Source organism: Eptatretus burgeri, chromosome 7 (assembly GCF_056783735.1).
Source record: "Eptatretus burgeri isolate ZD-2024b chromosome 7, Ebu_testis_v1, whole genome shotgun sequence".
Lineage (NCBI taxonomy): Eukaryota > Metazoa > Chordata > Myxini > Myxiniformes > Myxinidae > Eptatretus > Eptatretus burgeri.
The window spans coordinates 33,016,678-33,036,016 of record NC_140967.1 but is presented as its reverse complement, the minus strand read 5'-3'; the positions used below and the strand labels follow the sequence as shown (position 1 = coordinate 33,036,016).

Here is a 19,339-nt window from a genome sequence, read left to right as displayed (position 1 = left end):
GTATATATGTAAAAATACCCTGCGCAGACAGTAACCATCTCCGATTTTGAAAATTCCTCCTCGAAAAAAAGTTATGACGTCAAAATATCTCAGCTAATGGAAATCGCCTAAAAAATTATCTCCGAAACTAGGCAAGCTTTTTGAATTCTGTTTGTGGGAATGGAACAGGGAATTAGCAGATATGAATTACCGCACGTATGATACATCACTATGACAGCGTATCAATTTTTATGACGTCATTCATATTTTTTGACAATTTTAGATCCTCGTGGAGGATCTCTAAGTCTTACCATGTTGTTGTTCTTCTTGTGGACTTTTTTGTTTCACAGTCTACAGTTTTCATCAAAACTTCCTGAAACTTGGCATATATATGTAAAAAATACCCTGCACAGACAGTAACCATCTCCGATTTTGAAAATTCCTCCTAGAAAAAAAGTTATGACGTCAAAATATCTCCGCTAATGGAAATTGCCTATACCCTTATCTCCGAAACTAGGCAAGCTGTTTGAATTTTGTTTGCGGGAATCGAACAGGGCATTAGCAGAGATGAATTACCGCACATATGATACATCACTATGATGTTATATCAATTTTTATGACGTCATTCCTATTTTTTGACATTTTTTTGTTTCACAACCCAGAGTTTTCATCGGATCTTCATGAAACTTGCCAGGTATATGCAAAAAGCCCACGTGTAGGCAGTAACCATCTCCGATTTTGGAAATTCTTCCTAGAAAAAAAGTTGACGTCATAATATCGCCGCTAATCGAAATCGCCTATACCATTATCTCCGAAACTAGGCAAGCTGTTTGAATTTTGTTTGCGGGAATCAAGCCGGGCATTAGCACAGATAATTTATCGCAAACCTGATACATCACAATGAAGTCATATTCGTTTTTATGACGTTATCATTAAGAGGATGAGGATCTTAGCTCATTTGAGCTTGTTTTATTCCAATATTTGCTGCGAATTGAAAATGAGAAAAACTATAATTTTCTTAATTTCTCACCAAATTTCCTGGAGCGATAGTTTTAAACATTTAGAAATCATTTCAAATATGTTTTTAACGATGAATCTTTCGAAGAATATTCACCATTTTAAGGTTTTCCATTAACTTTACCCAATTTATGTAATATAATAAACAATGTTATCATGGTCAATTACAGAATCCACCCCAAATGTTATGAGTTCATGAAAAGTCCAAAAACTAGTCTTTTGAAGACGTTTGCTGTTCCATGTTGCTACTTTTGTCACATGGTGTTCCATGCCATTAGTGCGTTTCCAAACAGAGTAGATGCGATTTTCAAGGCCATTGTGTTTCTGAAACTGCACAATGGAAAAAATAGAAATTTGGCACGTGTTAAGAACTCCTCATGGGGAACATCTGATTATTTAGTGATGTCATCGATGTCGTGGTATCCCTGTGAAAATTCGGCAGGGAGAACACTGCATCAGAAAAATTTTAACTTTCTTGAGCATCATCTACACAACTCACTGCAGAAAAAAATTATTATTATGTCATAGATTACTTGATTCGGCAGCCATATTGTTTTGATTTTTTTTTTAATCTTCTTCTCCAGAACGGCTGGACACATTGGGGTGAAACTTTACACACACATTCCCCATGTCATCCTTTAACAAGTTTGCTAATTTCTCAATGATAGGTCACATGGTTTGGTGGCCATTTTGAATTTACCATAAAACCTTCAGACACCTTCTCCAGAAAGGCTGCTCAGATCAAGGGGAAACTTCACAAACTTATTCTCCAAGGTTAGGGGATATAAGTTTGTTCATGAATAATTGATAGGTCACATCGTTTGGCAGCCATATTGGATTGAAGAATAATATTAAATAATGTATTCTCTGGAACCACTTATCCTATCAATGCGAACGGTTTCATCTGTCATCTATCACCATGTCTGCATATACTAAAAAATTATGTCAAAAATCACATGGTTTGGTGGCCATTGTTGTGGAAGTTATTGCCTTACGTTTTATTTGGTCCTGTATTTACTTTTAATCAACCGTTTAACCGACTCGATGCAAATCCTGTTATTCAAATGACAGACACCGATCAATTCACTTGCCACAACATGAAAGTACATTACATCAGAGAGTTTTATTATACTTGGTACTTGGCCAGTCCCAAGGAGTACAACCCACTGAGATGGCATACATTGTCACGTGCTTGCACTAAAACAAGATTACAATTTGTGGTATTTATATGCTTTCATGGGAGAGTGGAAGGGGCTGTTAAACATTAGCCAAACAACTCCAAAATGCAATACGTGTCTTCTAGGTGAAAAGCAAACGATGTAATCGTAACAAAGTTGGTGTTATAAACCCAGGTCACTTTGTTCCATAGCAAGACATTCCTTTTATCAACATTTAGGGCAAAAGACTCTTGGCTAAAGGGAAGGAACACTGACAGCCAATTCGACTTATAGCATAAAAATTAAATTTATAAAACACCAGCACAATTACAATTTAGAGTACATTAATATAATTATTTTCTTCCACAGGATCAAACAATATCTATTAGCTTCAATATTTTTTTACCAGCAAAAGTTAATTTCCATGTTTACTTTGCTTATTAATCAATTTTACAATTTTGTCTGCAATCAGTTTCTCTTGGGCAGGTCAGAGACCTCTCAAGCAAAACACACACAGCTGGGCAAGGCAAATTCCTTCACTTCACAGCAAGCCACTTTCCCAATCAATCACATCCAAGCCATTCCACGAAAGCATACTCTATGCCTTGTCAAAATGACGTTCACACATTTCATTTCTTCTCTGCCATTCAGCACTCCCTATCGTAAACACTTTCCAATTTACCTCCTTGCCAGGTTTTCTTAATCACAATATACTTCTGATACATACAAACTGACGCACACATACGTACCCACTCAGAATGCCACTGCAAAACAGCTTCAGGCACAATAAACAGATATACTTTAAAAGTCTCAACACATAACTCATTGTCTTTTACATTTCAACTCACTATCATACATTAGTCGAGTGAAAGGATCCTTAAAAGTTCAAGTCGCAATCATATGTCGCTCTTCCCTTTGGAGGCTCTCCTCGGCCCATCTGCCAAAGATTTTCTAATCCACTAGCTTTCTTGTGGGTCTATCTTTCTCTATCTCCAATAGTTTTCTTCTTAGGTTTTCTATTCTGTCCCAGTTAAATGTTCTTCCTTGGGGAAAGCTTAATCTTTGTTTTTCAGTCCACTCTGCCCATAACTTCACATCTTTTGAAGTATCTATTCCATAGATCTTATACATATATTCAGTACTTGACCCGCTAGTGGTAGCATCGCTATCCTTTGGCTTTCATAGGTGATTTCCCCTTTCCTTCTTTTGTCGTCGCTTCGAGTGCTCGTCAGTCCTCAGAAATCAAACTTTATGTTGACTTTGTTATTGCTTAGTTCGTTACGACTCTCTCATACTCCTTATGCCCCCAGCTCTCGTAACCTTGGTGCACTACTCCACCCTTGTCACTGGCCCTACGCCAAAATCTGCACCTCTCCACCAACCCAAGACTCAGCGACTCATACTTCCTATGCAGTGCCCGCTCCATTTCCCGACTTGGCAGTTTTACAACTTTCCGTGCAACGCCTGAGGCTCGGCGCTTTTATCACAACCTGACAAGATGTTAGACCAACTAAAGGAACTTTAAGTCCCTTTCCTCTTTTGGAGTATTTACTCCCCAAGTCGTGCGATCCTGACACTATCCCTGGATCCTCTTTATTTTAGACAATAAACAATCATTTCAAGGCTTACCTTAAAATTTTGTTTCGGGCATGCGCTTTGTCCACTGAGCAAAGCAGGGCAAGCTGCCTGACTAGAGCAACATACCTCTATCAAGAGATTTCAACAGGTGTCTTACCTTTTTTCTGATCCCTCCTGTGGCCAGGTGCTTGCTGTCTGCCCAGCAGCAGCCCCTCTCCCCTCTCTGGACTCGACAGGCCCTGCTCGCTGCACCAAGTTCTGTCATGGGAGTTTGTATACCTATAAATCAGAAAAGAATTTATAGTCCAAAATATAAATATGGATCGTTTATTGAATAAAACAAGCACAAGCACGGAGCGAAAGCCTGGCCGTATTGTCCAATCACTAACTATGGACAAAAGGTTACCGAGTTATATATTATTGCAAATAGGGCATGGCCCACAACCAAAGCATCATTTACAAGAAAACAAGTTAATCAATGTCAAACTGCAAGAAAGCTTTGTAAAGCAAGAATGAATTAAAACAGAAAATAAAAACAACTCCATATCTGGCCAAGTGTGCCCTGAGGCAGGATGTGGGAGTGTGAGATCACGGTCTCTGCTCAGGATGTGTGCGAGAAAGTGCAGCTCTTTGTTCATACAGAGGAGATAAAGACGCAACATTTGCCAAAAGTCCTTGACCACACGCCGAACTTTAAGGCATTTTAAACATTAGTTATTACATTCACTCAAGCACACAAGGTTTTCGAAGTATAATTAGTATTTTTAGCCCAGTACACAAGTTCAACTTCAATTCATTTCCCACAAGCCATTCGAGTATCCTGCTTCAGAGTGGCGACTCATCCAGGATTGTGCCCAATAGCCGAGCAGACTGCTATGGCAGCACCAATGCTCTGTATAGAGTATGGTCCCAACGGATGGATGGATGGATTCCTGGATTATTATAGTTTCATCTTCAACAAGTGTAGCAATTATTGACAAAACTTCAATCAGGCTACGAAATAAGAAAATATTTTCAAATTGCACTTCTCTTACAAACAATAATCAAACCTGCAAAAGCATTAGCTGGAATTCAATCCATAATGACATCTCAATTTTGTCACAAATACCATAAAATACTCAGATCCATTTTGTACAGTATGAAAAAACTCTTATTGTGTTTCAAAATGATTGCTGCATTGCACCAATATCTGCATAGATTAAATTGGGATAATCTATTTTTGGCACACATAAAATGATGAAATGACCTCCATTCCCCCCACCCTTTTTCCAGTACGTTTCATATGTATGCCCCTTTCCCTTCTCTCCTCCTAATCATATCTCTTCCCAAACTTTAGCTTCTTTCTCCACTCATAAAATTTGATACCTTCCACCATATGTGTACATAATAAATGTGTGGCCACGTGAGACATAGACAAAATACCATATTGCACCAATATCTGCATTTATATTTTAAAGGCTACAAAAAAAACAGACATAGGCCACATGAAACATACTATTGCTGCAGTGAGATACCAAATGAGTATGAAATAGCTTTGTATTCACCTTGTTCGATCACCTTTAATAGCCTCTAAAATAAGAAAATGTTGATGAGAATCTAATGTTGTGATTGACATGTCTTGGTGCACATGTGGAACATCCCAAATTGGAGACCTTGTGCCTTTGTGCAAGCTAACATTCTCCTGTTGTGACATCTTTAAGATGAAATTGCTAAAATCTGGAAAAATATGCAAAATTTAATAGTGAATGAAAACTCCAACAATTTCTTTTTTTGGCCACAGGCCAAAAGGTGCTTAAGGTTTTTAAATAGCTTAACTTTGTTTTAAGTTCAAAAACATTTGAAAATTTAGTCATGCTGTTGTAAGATAACTGTCAGGCACTGATTTGGTCCTGTGATCGACTCCCAATTTTTTTGCTACAACTCTGAGCCAACACTGACTTTGCTATATTGAGAAAGCTGTTGTGTAATTTAAACATTAAACTTTCTGCTTCACCTGCTGTATATATGCAAAATAGCGAATGATTTATTTCACAAGTATGTCACTTCTGGCTGATGCCATGGACAAGTTCAAGTTCAGGTCAATCTTTAGGTTCCCTGTATGAGGCAAGCTTCTAATTGATCACTGTACTGTTTGCCCCTTCCCAAAAGGATGGGAGAGGCTATTGTAATCAACTCTAATGTATATCATTCGTTCTGAGATCTAACGTAATCAAAATAATCAAAATAATCAAATTAAAGACCAATTACTACACTGTAGTCCCAAGAAAGAAACCAGATAAAACAACACACACACACACACACACACACACACACACACACACACACACACACACACACACACACACACACACACACTGATAATAATAATATCAACAATAATAAGTGTGTGTGTGTGTGTGTGTGTGTGTGTGTGTGTGTGTGTGTGTGTGTGTGTGTGCGTGTGTGTGCGTGTGTGTGTGTGTGTGTGGGGGGGGAGGGGGCAACGCGCATGCCTACTCCATAACTCCAAAACCATGAAGCCTCACAGCCCAAAACTTTGCATGCGCACCAAAGGAACTCCAAGGGAGTGCATGAATGAAAACTGAGCATTTGGGTAAATTTAAACACCCCTTTTGAAGATAATTAACGGGGTGCTCATCATTAAAAAAACAAAAAGCCTCACCAATATGGCGGCGTGCCATCTTGGTCAGCACGCTGTTACATCACAGGGGTCTTAATCAGCCATTTTGTTTTGGCCTGCTCAACAATTTCTTTTTTTTTGCGTGTACACATTGTCAAGGCTCATATGAGAGCTAACACACAACACATAGCAAGGGGAGCATGAGAAAAGAGGGGCGGGAGAGGGAAGAAAAGAACAGTGGGGAACAGAGACATGAGGATATCTGTGGAAGGGAGAGGGATGGGGCGGAGAACATGGGGTATACAAGATGGACATTACAGGGACTTTCAGGAAGGAAAGCAGGGAATTTGAAGGAGGTGGGTTTGGGGTGGATTAACGGGGGTAGAAAAGATGGATGATTTGGATGGGGGGCGATAAGAGGTGGTGGTGAACACCTGTTTTGAAGGCCTGGAGGGAAGAATGGGATTGAAGAGAGAGAGGGAGTTTGTTCCAAAGGTGGGAAAAAAAGAGGAATGAGAGGAATGAAAGAGTGAAGGTGAGCAGTGATTCATGATTTTGTTAGATTTACCAGAAGGGGGTTGCTAGTGGACTTTAAGCACCCTGTGGAATTTTTTTGGGGGAGGGGGGGGACATATATCGCAGACAGAGCAGGGGGGCAAGACTGGAGAGGAGATAGTAGAAGACAGGAAGACCACTGACCTGCCTGTGGTGAGAGAGTGAGAGGCCAAAAGACTCAGCCTCACTGTGGGAGATACCAATGATCCTAAATGCCTTGGTTTCCGTCGCTTGAAGCCAAGAAAGGGGAGAGGCAGGAGCACCAGCCCAGAGGCGAGAGCAAGACTCCATCAGGCTGCTGACAAAAGCATTGTATGTGGTCAGGAGCTCAGGTGGGCTGAAGAAGAACTTTGCACGACGGAGGATTCCCAGTCCAGGTTGGAAATGTGGCTTTGGAGTCCAGGTTGGAAATGTGGCTTTCCCAGGAAAAATCATGGCAGATAGTGAGACCCAGAAGCTTGAATGTAAGGACTTCTTCTCGCCGATTGTTGAGAAAATATATTGGGGTGGGGGAGGGGTCCAAATGGTCCTTTTGGAGAGACATAGTGAGAGTGTGAGATTTGTCAGGATTGAAATGCATGTTCCACGTGTTGGCCCAGTTTGTGATTTTACCCAGATCTGTAGAGAGCGAAGAAGCTGCTGATTGCTGGTCTGAGGGATTACAGATGAGGGTGGTGTCATCAGCAAAGAGATAAAGAGGATTTTCCAGAGAGTCAGAAAGATCATTGATAAAAAAAACCAGAAAAAGAACAAGGCCCAGAACACTAACTTGAGGAACTCTAGCCTGGGCAGGAAGAGAGGATGAGAGAACTCCATTTAGGGCCACACGTTGACTGCAACAGGAGAGGAAGTCTGCGAGCCATGAGTGGAGATGGCCTTGTATACCATGGGAAGAGAGTTTATTGAGCAGAGTAGGGTGCCAGACCATGTCAAAAGCACGCAATATGGCTTGGGATATGGCTCTGATTTCATGTCTGGCATTGAGGACCTCCATCCATTGTTGGGAGAAAGAAAGCAGCATATCCAGGGTAGAGTGACCTGGTCTGAAACCAAATCGATGATAGGAAATCAAGCCATTGGAGAAGAGGAAGGATTTAATGTCTGAAGCGATGATGGATTCCATAACCTTGCTGATGATTGAGAGAAGGCTGATTGGTCTGTAGTTGCAGGGATCTGTTTTTGCACCTTTTATGCAGGGAGGAAATGTTTGCTGATTCCCAAGAAGATGGCAGATGACTGAGCAAATGAGAGGGTGAATAGAACAGAGAGAGGGTGAGCAAGAGCAGAGGAGCAGGTTTTTAGGACATGTGGGCTGATGCCGTCTGGACCGGTTGCAGAATCTGAGGCGAGGTTTGACAGCAAGCTCTCCACTTTGTCAGAAAAGTTGGAACAAGCCTTGACTTGGGACAAGCCACAACAGTTTCTGTATGCTAAAGCACTCAAAATTATTTTTTTTCACTTTCCTCACTCATATCATGAAATGCCTGATCTTCATAGCTTCGAATCGCTGTGTACGTCACTTTTGTAGGTACTATCATTTTTAAATTAGAAGCGATCTTATGCATTATATGATGCAAGTTTCTATGATGGTCTGTCACGGACGAATTAAAGTATATAATCGAATCTGTCTTCTGATTTGAGAATCGGAGCTTGTGGACTAAATAAGTGTCGAAATCTGAGTGAAATCTGAAAATTTTAAGAATCTAGCAATACTTATAACTGAGGGTATTTACTTTAAACAAGGCTGTGTCCCTTCTTCAAGTTTTATGCCAGTTTTTGTTTTTGCATTGATGAAATTTCTGGGTTGTGTCCCATTACCAATCAGCTTGCTATCACAAGCCAGCAATTCTTTTTCAATTCTCTAAAAGCTACTTGGTTAATGGAACACACACACCCCTGTTTCACAATTCTCTCACCCTTTCCATTTGCTTGATTTGTCTTTTGCTTAAATATTTGTAATGACTGTTGCTCAACTTTGAGTGGTAGTCTTCCATATTTTTTCATTTGCAAGCAATGGCGATAAGGTCGACAGTGGTGCAATTGATGTTTCTTATCATTATTGAAAATAAAATTACAATTTGATATTCAAAACAATGTTTAGGTGATAAAGTAAATGAAGTATTCTCCATAACTACACAAGAAAATATAAATGTAAACATGTGTTTCATTGTCTTAGTTAAATGTGACAAAAGTTTAAAATATAGGATAAGACAACTAACCTTAATAGTAAGAGTAATTACCACCTCAGATAGTTCCAGTTCTATAGCGTGTACACAGGGTGCCAGCTGCAGTACGACTGTCATCCCTCAAGGGAAGCTCATGTTATAATCTCTTTTAAAATGGTACATGGTGTTTGAACCCCGGCTGTTTGAACCTGTTTGAATATGCTGTTTGAACGTACCCCATTTTGTTCAATCCTGTACTTATGCCGGCAGATGGGACATCCAGTATTACATCCATCCGAGGGACGGCAAACACATTGTTGAATCGGCCTGCTTATGAAACTGAGGTGAGCCCCCCCCTCTCTGTCCCCTGCTCGCCGCCCCCCACATAATAGTGTGCAGCACTCTCCTCCCACCACCTCTCTCTCTCTCTCTCTATCCCATCCACTCTCTCCTCCTCACATCAAGTGTGTGAACCTTTTGTTCCTCAAGAGGCGGTCATACATGTAAAGTTTCGCCTTGATCTGTTCAGCCACTTCAGAGAAGATTTTTGAAGGTTTTTATATATATTTAAAACAATATGGCTGCCGAATAAAGTGACTGATGATGTCATCAATTTTTTTTCTGTGGACCATTTTATCCCGAGATGACCCTCAAACATTTTCAAACTGATCAGATGTAGCATTATACATATGACATTATTACGTCATAACAAAGGCACCTCTGACGTCATAAAAAAATCTCTTATTCCCCATGAGGAGTACTAGCCATGTGCCAAGTTTCTATTTTTTCCTTGGTGCGGTTTCAGAGATACAAAGATCAAAAGTTTTTCTGTTTTTCCAACATGGCTGTGACATATGACGTTATAATTATCAATAAAACATTCTGTTTGAGTAGTTGCTCCTCTAGTGAAAATGTCGTCTTGATCCAACGAGCGTTTGAGGAGAAAAACATTAAAGTTCTGTGCAGATGAACAAATAAACAAATAAGAAGAACACGTCTTGCAGAGCACGAGACTTGCAAAATCCATAAGACAAATTTGACCTCAAAAATGATTGGTGGTTCAATTCATTGACCAATTTAGCAACTCCTCTTCAAATTTCAAGTCAATCGGATGAAAAATGACAATTTTAGAAATCCGGCGTATGTTGATCTTTTGGCCTATGTTGACCTCAAAAATAATTGATGGTTGAATTCAGTGACACGATATGCAAATCCTCTTAAAATTTCAAGTCAATGGGATGAAAATTGAGGATTTTAGAAATAACACCTTCGTTGTTGACCTTGGGCCTATGTTGACCTTTTGATCCATGTTGACATTTTGGTCTATGTTTACCTCAAAATTAATCTGAATACAGATCATTAAATTTTGAATTCAGTGACCTGACATTCAAATGCTCTTCAAATTTCAAGTCAATCAGATGAAAATTGAGGATTTTATAAATTTGGTGTACATTGTCCTTTTGGTGCACGTTGACCTCAAAATTAATAGGTGATTGAGTTCAGCGAGCGCATATGCAAATTATCTTCAAATTTCAAGTCAATCGGATGAAAATTGAGGATTTTAGAAAATCTGGCCCAAATTGGCCTTTTGGCCTAGGTTCATCTTAAGATTAATAGGAGGTTGAATTCGCCCAACTGATGTGCAAATGGTCTTTAAATTTCAAGTCAATGAGATTAAAATTGACAATTTTAGAAACAATTAAAAAATTTGGCCTATTTTGGGTTGATGTTTTGGCCAATGTTGATCTTTTGACCTGAGATAACCTCAAAAGTAATAGGTGGTTGAATTCAATGACCTGATATTAATGCCCTTCAAATTTCAAGTCCATCAGATTGAATTTGAGGATTTTAGAAAATTTGGCTCAAATTGGCCTATTGGTCTATGTAGACCTTTTTGATCGACCAAATTTGATGAAACTTCAATGTGTGACCATCGCAGGGTCAGTGACATTAATGTCTGAAAATTTCAGAACGATCAGTTGAGCGGTTTGGGCTGGAGGCGAGCGGACAGACAAACAGACATAAAAACAAACACAAACAAACACACAAACAAACGGAGGCAATCAACATACTTGTCAAAAAATTTTTTTTGCCAAGTCACAAACGGACCTAAATGCAATACCCTCTCCTTCGGCGAGGGTAATAACAATTGTGTACTTATTATATATAATGATCAATACAATATCAGTAAAAAGAGAAAGGTGGGAACTTTCTGTCAGCATCCAAAAAAAAAAAATGGCAGGGCTGCAAAGGCATGACCAGCTCAAATGGAGGCAACACTGCTCCTATTGTTTCTGCTGTTTAATGAAGAAAACATTTTGCATGGATTCAACAGTCTTTGTCAGAAAAGTTATCGTGTTTGTGGGAATGAAAAACTCCCAAGGACAGTTGGTGAACAATACAGATATTAGGCCCTGTCCTTCATAACTCCAAGGTTATAAGTTAATGATCTGTATCCTGGTGTTGGCTTAGTGGTTGGGGTGGCGGCTTGGGATCCTTGGTTCCCGAGTTCAAGCCCTGTTGGGCTGCTGAATTAATACACCAGGAGGTTGACTCAGCCTGTCATCCTTCCGAGGTCAGCAAAATGAGCACCAGTGCACTGGTAAGGGGGACACTGCATCAGCGGCACAGCCGCGTCCCAACCAATGATGCAACCAGGAGAGAGGTTGAGAGAGAGAGGTAGAGAGGTAGAGAGAGAATGAGAGAATGATGTCGGTAAAGTTTCAGTCTCCTGTTTTACTCCCTTCTCCCTCACCCTTTGCAAATTTATCTTCCAGTCCCCAATTTTCCTTTCCCCTGCTTTATCTCAACTGATAAGCTGGGGAGGTTTATTTATTATCTATAGCACGGATTCTTTCGAAAAAAAACAAACTATTACATTCTGTTTTCACCTCCCTGGGAGGTAAAAACAAAATGTAGGTTTGTGATGTTTTCTCACACCTTGACCTCTCTAATGAATCTCCAATAGAGTAAATTTATATCCATTCCACACTCTGTGTGATATCAAAATCAGGCTCAGATTCAAACTGGACAGCTGCAGTCCTGGGATGGATGTATTCATGCTGATGCCTAAACTATCTCCCAAAGGCAATTTACATATTGCAGGATAATTTTCAAGTGAAGGGTTTCTTGCTATGGCCAGGAGAATGCAGTCACATGGGAAACAAGCATGCTTATTGCTGTTGAATGTGAGGGTCATGTGGTCGGTCACAAGCGGACTGGAATGAATTTTTGTCACATACAACGGAATAAATGATTTTTTAATTAATAAGCAGTTTCAGTGAACAATTTATTTAAAATCCTACTGCGATGGACAAGAGGTTTGAATAAAAATAATAATAAAATGGCCATGGTCTGCCCTGCCATGTGCAGACTGGGAGAATTCTGTAGCAGATACTTCAAAAGAGTACGACAGTCTTCTTTGTCATCTCTTGCTTCCTTGTGTTGTGCAGTTGAATTCGTTTTAGCAAGGTGCAAGAAAAAGTATGATTTTTGCAAAGCTACATTGGTCTTTGGTACGCTTCAATTTTCCCCAAAACATACCGTCAAAAAATTGATTTACTAGAGATAATATCAAATAGATAATTATCAGAAATCTGGATGCACATATAAGAGTGACCAAGACAAAGCATTAAATAATGGAGAAGCTCACCCTTGTATTGGTCTGTGCGACCCTTTTCGGAGAACAAGCCGTTGAGTGCAGACATCCTAATTTAGCATATATGTATTTTAAATGTAAAATATATAATCCCATTTCATTGCTGTGCAAAGCTGAGTGCATGTGACATCATTTTATTAAATGCCTTCGAATAAACGATATTACTTGCACGAGATCTCGGTGTAGACAAACGCACCAGGTGTGTGGAGCTTAACATAATCCACACTGAGAAATGAATGTGTGGAGCTTAGACATAATCCACATTCAAGGTATAAAATCAACTTATGGTTAAATTAGACATAAAAATTTTATGGTTCAATTAACCAACGATGTCGATCTGTGGCCAAGGCTATGTACCTGGTCGTACCAGTTGAGCCCGTAAGCCTTGCAGCATGGGCCAACCAGGGCACCTAGTTGAGGCTCGTTGTGGTCTCACGGGCACTGCAAATACTGTGAATGGTATTTTGAAACATAAATTGCTGTGGCTGCAGTTACTGCCCAGAATCCGTACATTATTCATTTGTTATTACGTTAATTACACAGTTTTGTTCCAATATCATTACTGAAAAATACTAGAAAGAACTTTTAACTGCAGAGTAAAAAAACTGCAGTCATGTTAGAGTTGAGAGTAACCGATCTAAATATAATTTAATCGATGTGTGGACTCGCAAACAAACATATTACAATAGCCTCCAGTCCCCTTGGGAAGACACAAAAAAACCCAGCCGAGCCATAATTTAATAAATAACAAGCTCAAATGAGCTAAGATCCTCGTCGTCTTAATGATGACATTATAAAAACGAATATGACGTCATTGTGATGTAGTAGGGTTGGGATAAATTATCTGTGCTAATGCCCGGCTTGATTCCCGCAAACAAAATTCAAACAGCTTGCCTAGTTTCGGAGATAATGGTATAGGCGATTTCCATTCGCGGAGATATGATGTCAACTTTTTTTTCTAGGAAGAATTCCCAAAATTGGAGATGGTTACTGGCTGCGCGTGGGCTTTCTGCATATACATGGCAAGTTTCATGAATATCCGATGAAAACTATGGGTTGTGAAACAAAAAATGTCAAAAATTAGGAATGACGTCATAGAAATTGAAATGACGTCATAGTGATGCATTATATGTGCGGTAATTCATCTCTGCTAATGCCCTGTTCGATTCTCGCAAACAGAATTCAAAAAGCTTGCCTCGTTTTGGAGATAATTTTTTAGGCGATTTCCATTAGCGGAGATATTTTGACGTCATAACTTTTTTTTCTAGGAGGAATTTTCAAAATTGGAGATGGTTACTGTCTGCGCAGGGTATTTTTTACATATATATGCCAAGTTTCAGGAAGTTTCGATGAAAACTGTAGGCTGTGAAACAAAAAAGTCCAAAAGAACAACAACGTAAGTAAGACTTCGAGATCCTCCACGAGGATCTAAAAATTGTCGTCTGTCTTTGTCTGTCGCGTATTTTTGCAAAGACCGGGCCAACAACCACAACATTTGGCACGCAGACAAAGTCCGACCCGGGATTATCCGAAAGGATATTTTCATCCACCACCTCAGCCTTCAATGACCCCGAAGACCCTTAGGACACCGAAGACCCTTTAGACCCCAAAGATTCCTTAGACCTTTAAGACCCCGAAGACCCTTTAAGACCCCAAAGACCCTTTATGATTTTGAAGACCCTTAAGACCCCTAAGGCCTTTAAAACCCCTAATTCCCTTTGACAATCCGGAGATGCCTAAGGCTCTTAAAGACCCTTTCGACTCCTAAATCCCCAAAGACCCCTTACACCCTTCATACAGATTAGACAGCTTGGACCCTTGACGATTTGGAGCTTCAGAACACTTGAATCTTTTTAGACCTTTTTTCATGCTTGAGAGTTTTGAAGGTTTTAACTAAAGGCCCAGTCACACCTTGACGTTTTAGCAGGCAATGGCAACGTATTAAAATGTATGTAAACCGCTAGCTTACGTTGAACTTTTGATGTTTTTTTAAAAGATTCGGACGCATTCATAACGACTTGGTCTTATGCATAACGTATTAGTAACGGACACAGAACGTTTCGTTGTGTTATAGATAACTTATACCAACGAATGCTGAGCCTGTTGTCGGCCTTCACAACCTATGCCCAACGATAGTCTAACTCAGGGGTCGGGAACGTGTGGCTCGCGAGCCAGGTATGGCTCTTTTGATGATTGCATCTGGCTCGCAGATAAAATTGGAGTTTAATACTTGGAAAGCCCAATATTTCTCGCAGAAGCTTTACCTATAGTTTGAATGGTGTCGTGCTTCATTCACGTGCAGGGCTGAACTTGGCAGAAGGAGAGAAGAAAAAACACCTCCGAATTGTCTGAAGCGGTTTTTGTTTCGTCCAGTCATGCGGCCGACGCGAGTAGTGATTTCGGTTCCTCCAATGACGTGCCGCCGCCGAGACGCGTCACGGAATTCATCTCGACCAATCACGCGCCACCGCTGAGGCGACTCGTGATTTTGGTTCCTCCAATGACGTGCCGCCGAGACGCGTCACGGAATTCATCTCGACCAATCACGCGCTACCGCTGAGGTGACTCGTGATTTCGGTTCCTCCAATGACGTGCCGCCGCCGAGATGCGTCACGGAATTCATCTCGACCAATCACGCGCCACCGCTGAGGCGACAGCATCCCAGAGTCGGCCGGCCACGCCGCACCTCTCGAGTATGTCAGCCCGTGCGCAGGCCAGCCAGACTCACTTGGGTCAACATCTCCCTCTCTCTCATTTGCTCAAAGCTAACCCTTCGACGAAGAAGATGGCGAAAAGAAAAAAAGATGAGGAGTATCGTACATTTCAGGACGAATGGGCCGAAGAATTCGCCTTTGCGGAGAGAGCAGGTTCTGTGGTGTGTCTAATTTGCAATGACAAAATTGCATCGATGAAACGGTCGAATATAAAGCGGCACTTCGACACGCGCCATGCTACCTTTGCATCAAAATACCCTGTGGGAGACAGCAGAAAGAAAGCGTGCCAAGAGCTACTGAGCAGGGTACAAGCCAGCCAGCAGCAACTCCGCGTATGGACCCGGCAAGGTGACTATAATTCCGCCAGCTTTGCTGGATCTTTAGCAATAGTGAGGAACGGAAAACCATTCACAGATGGTGAGTATGCAAAAACGTTCATGCTGGATGTCGCCAATGAACTTTTTGATGATCTTCCGAACAAAGACAAGATAATCAAACGGATACAAGACATGCCTCTGTCGGCAAGAACTGTTCATGATCGTACCATCATGATGGCAAACCAAGTGGAGGAAACGCAAGTGAAGGACATAAATACAGCGCCGTTCTTTTCCCTGGCTTTGGATGAGTCAACAGACGTAAGCCATTTGTCGCAGTTCAGTGTGATTGCAAGATATGCTGCTGGTGATACACTGCGCGAAGAAAGTCTTGCTGTTCTGCCAATAAAAGGGTCCACAAGAGGTGAGTATTTATTCAAGTCTTTCATGGAGTTCGCTCAAGAAAAAAATCTACGAATGGATAAACTTATCTCGGTGTGTACTGATGGTGCTCCGTGTATGGTGGGGAAAAACAAAGGATTTGTGGCGCTTCTCCGTGAACATGAAAATAGACCCATCCTAAGTTTCCATTGCATTCTACACCAGGAGGCACTTTGTGCTCAGATGTGTGATGGGCAGCTTGGCGAAGTGATGTCGCTGGTCATTCGTGTGATCAACTTTATTGTTGCCCGAGCCTTAAATGGTCACCAGTTTAAAACACTGCTGGATGAAGTTGGAAATAACTATCACGGTCTGCTTTTGCACAGCAATGTGCGTTGGTTGTCAAGAGGGAAGGTGCTTAGCCGTTTTGCGGCTTGCCTGAACGAAATCCGGACTTTCCTTGAAATGAAAGGGATTGAGCATCCTGAGCTAGCCGAAACTGAGTGGCTCCTCAAGTTTTACTATCTTGTGGATATGACTGAACATCTGAACGAGCTCAACGTGAAAATGCAAGGCATTGGAAATACAGTGTTATCCCTTCAACAAGCCGTGTTTGCTTTTGAAAACAAGCTGGAGCTCTTTATCATGGATCTTGAAACAGGCCGTTTACTACATTTTGAAAAACTGAGACAATTTAAAGATGCATGCACAGCAAGTGAGCCCACTCAAAACTTTGATCTCCACCAGTTAGCTGGCTTCACATCCAGTCTCCTAGTCATTCAAAGCACGCTTTGGAGAATTTCGTGAGCACACTCGTCTTTTTAAGTTCATCACCCATCCAAACGAGTGTTCACTGAACACAGCCGACCTGAGTTACATTCCTGGTGTCTCCGTCAGAGATTTTGAAGCAGAAGTGGCTGACCTGAAGGCCTCAGACATGTGGGTGAAGAAGTTCAAGTCACTGAATGAAGATTTGGAAAGAATCGCACGACAGAAAGCAGAGTTGGCGAGCAAGCACATGTGGACAGAAATGAAAAAACTTCAACCCGAAGACGAGCTGATTATCAAAACTTGGAACGCGCTTCCTGTCACATACCACACACTGCAGCGTGTGAGTATTGCTGTATTGACCTTGTTTGGATCTACGTATGCATGTGAGCAGTCATTCTCACATCTTAAAAACATCAAGTCCAACCTACAATCACGTCTAACGGATGAAAGCCTCAACGCTTGCATGAAGCTTAACCTCACCAAGTACCAACCAGACTACAAAGCCATCAGCAAATCCATGCAGCACCAGAAGTCCCATTAATGGTGAGTATTATAACAACATTATTTAAAAGAATAAATTCAGAGGCTTATTATACTCACATTTAGTTGAATTCAGTCTTAAAATATATTATATGGCTCTCACTGAAATAGATTTCCAAATATTTTGCTTTAATGGCTCTCTGAGTCAAAAACGTTCCTGACCCCTGGTCTAACTTATGCATAGCGCGCTGCACGTATTGCCGACGATCACGTGGCGTAGCCTATTAAAAGGCTGCCGCACAATGGTTCAAATCATAACCGCCGCAGAAATGGAAGTGTCAACATCGCAGTCACACCTTGGCGATCTTGCCAGCGTATGCCGACCTCTGAAAAATGCGTCTAAAACGCTGGCGCACGTTGAATACGGTATGGGTAAGTTTGGTATACGTGAATAGAACGCTAAAGTACGCTATCATACGTCGTAGTAAGTGGAGTACGTCTTGTAATTTTAAACATGTTGAAAATTTTACGACGCACTTGCCGTATGACACACGCTCTGCATGCGATGGGAATAAGTTGTACGCACGATATGCGATCGTTGACACACATCGACACACGTTACTTGTAAGGTGCTCATAAGTCGAAACACGTCAAGGTTATGGTTAGCGTCAGTAGGGTGAATATACTGATTCTGGCTCATTTTTCCCCATGTAAATGAATGGGGGATTTTCAGCGATTCATATTTTTTTTCCTAACAAATAAACCCCCTTTTTATCCCAAGGTATATTTATTTGTCTCCCCTTTTAACCTGGGGATACTTTTTTTTCAAATAACCCATGCAATAAGATAAAGATTAGTTCAAGTAGCAAAGTAGTAATGTGATTTGTTGAAGGTGATTCTAAAGAAATATCTGAAACGTCTAAGCCTCGGGACACTCTTTATCAAATAACCAATGCATATTGTTTAGCTCACTCATTGAACCTATAAAGATTTGTTCATTCTCAAATTCCTTCAATAGTTTAATTTTCTTTGCACAATAATCCCCATCTAAAATATTTAAAAACAAAACATTTGAATCTTTATATTTTTTAAGATACCCCTTTTGTGCCATTACGAAATGATAAACTTCTCTTAATGCTCTTGTTTGACCACCTCCTGAGCCACATATCATTTTGAGATTATAGTAAATTGTTTTTTCATTGTTCAATTGATAACCATCAAAGTTTTCAGTCCATTCAAGGATATTCATTTTTTTTCTTTACATCCTCTAACTTACTAGTTTTTAAATTGATTCGCTTGTTTGTTTTATTTACCTTTGTTTTAGTTATTTTTTCAATAAGACTTATTTGATATTTTTCACATTCATTATGTTTTCCATTTATATACCAAGACTGAGATTTTCTCCACTCTTTAGTTTGATTAATACTTGGTTTGACCATTTATATATTGCGAAAAAACGCGGCGGTAGCCCTTAAAAAACCCTAACCCATCTTCCCATCGTTAAAACACAATCTATTCTATTCACTCTATCATACAATATCCATATGGAACACAATCTATTCCATTATCTAAAATAAATCTCTTATCATCAAAGGCTCCTAATATCTTTTTATTTACTTCTTCACTATATATGTTATGTTTATAACTTCTTATTGTATTCATTTTCCTATATTCTTCTCTCTTATTCATCAAACAATTATAATAATTTCTAAAAGTTATTGATTTATTTATTACATATTTCTTTATTCCCTTTAACCTTTTATCAATCTGATCACCATACTTATAAGCATATGCCTTTGCTCTCAATCCAATAAACTCACTCATTACTTTTCCACCCAACTCATCCTTAAACTTACCAATAACCTTTTCATTCTTTTTGGAAAATAACTCACTCTTCTTGCTGAAATTACTTGTATCATATACTCCAATATTTTTCTTCATATCTTTATA

The 19,339-nt window shown here is 40.2% G+C and overlaps 2 protein-coding genes across 10 annotated transcripts in view; one reads left to right on the top strand and one right to left on the bottom strand.

The window, feature by feature from the left end:
- The window catches only part of LOC147022980 (uncharacterized), a 268,630-nt gene that overhangs the window by 177,129 nt on the left and 72,162 nt on the right, over nucleotides 1-19,339 (top strand). For both annotated transcript variants that reach the window (XR_015059979.1, XM_085887986.1), the window contains one exon: nucleotides 9,342-9,415. Coding sequence is in view for 1 of the 2 variants with exons in the window: in XM_085887986.1 (XP_085744112.1) it covers nucleotides 9,342-9,415 (74 nt within the window). In the remaining variant the exon portion in view is untranslated. The remainder of the gene's footprint in view (nucleotides 1-9,341; nucleotides 9,416-19,339) is intronic.
- Nucleotides 1-19,339, bottom strand: part of LOC147022981 (uncharacterized) — a 140,995-nt gene that overhangs the window by 65,860 nt on the left and 55,796 nt on the right. For all 8 annotated transcript variants that reach the window (XR_015059977.1, XR_015059975.1, XR_015059976.1 and 5 more), the window contains one exon: nucleotides 3,889-4,010. Coding sequence is in view for 5 of the 8 variants with exons in the window: in XM_085887980.1 (XP_085744106.1) it covers nucleotides 3,889-4,010 (122 nt within the window). In the remaining 3 variants the exon portion in view is untranslated. The remainder of the gene's footprint in view (nucleotides 1-3,888; nucleotides 4,011-19,339) is intronic.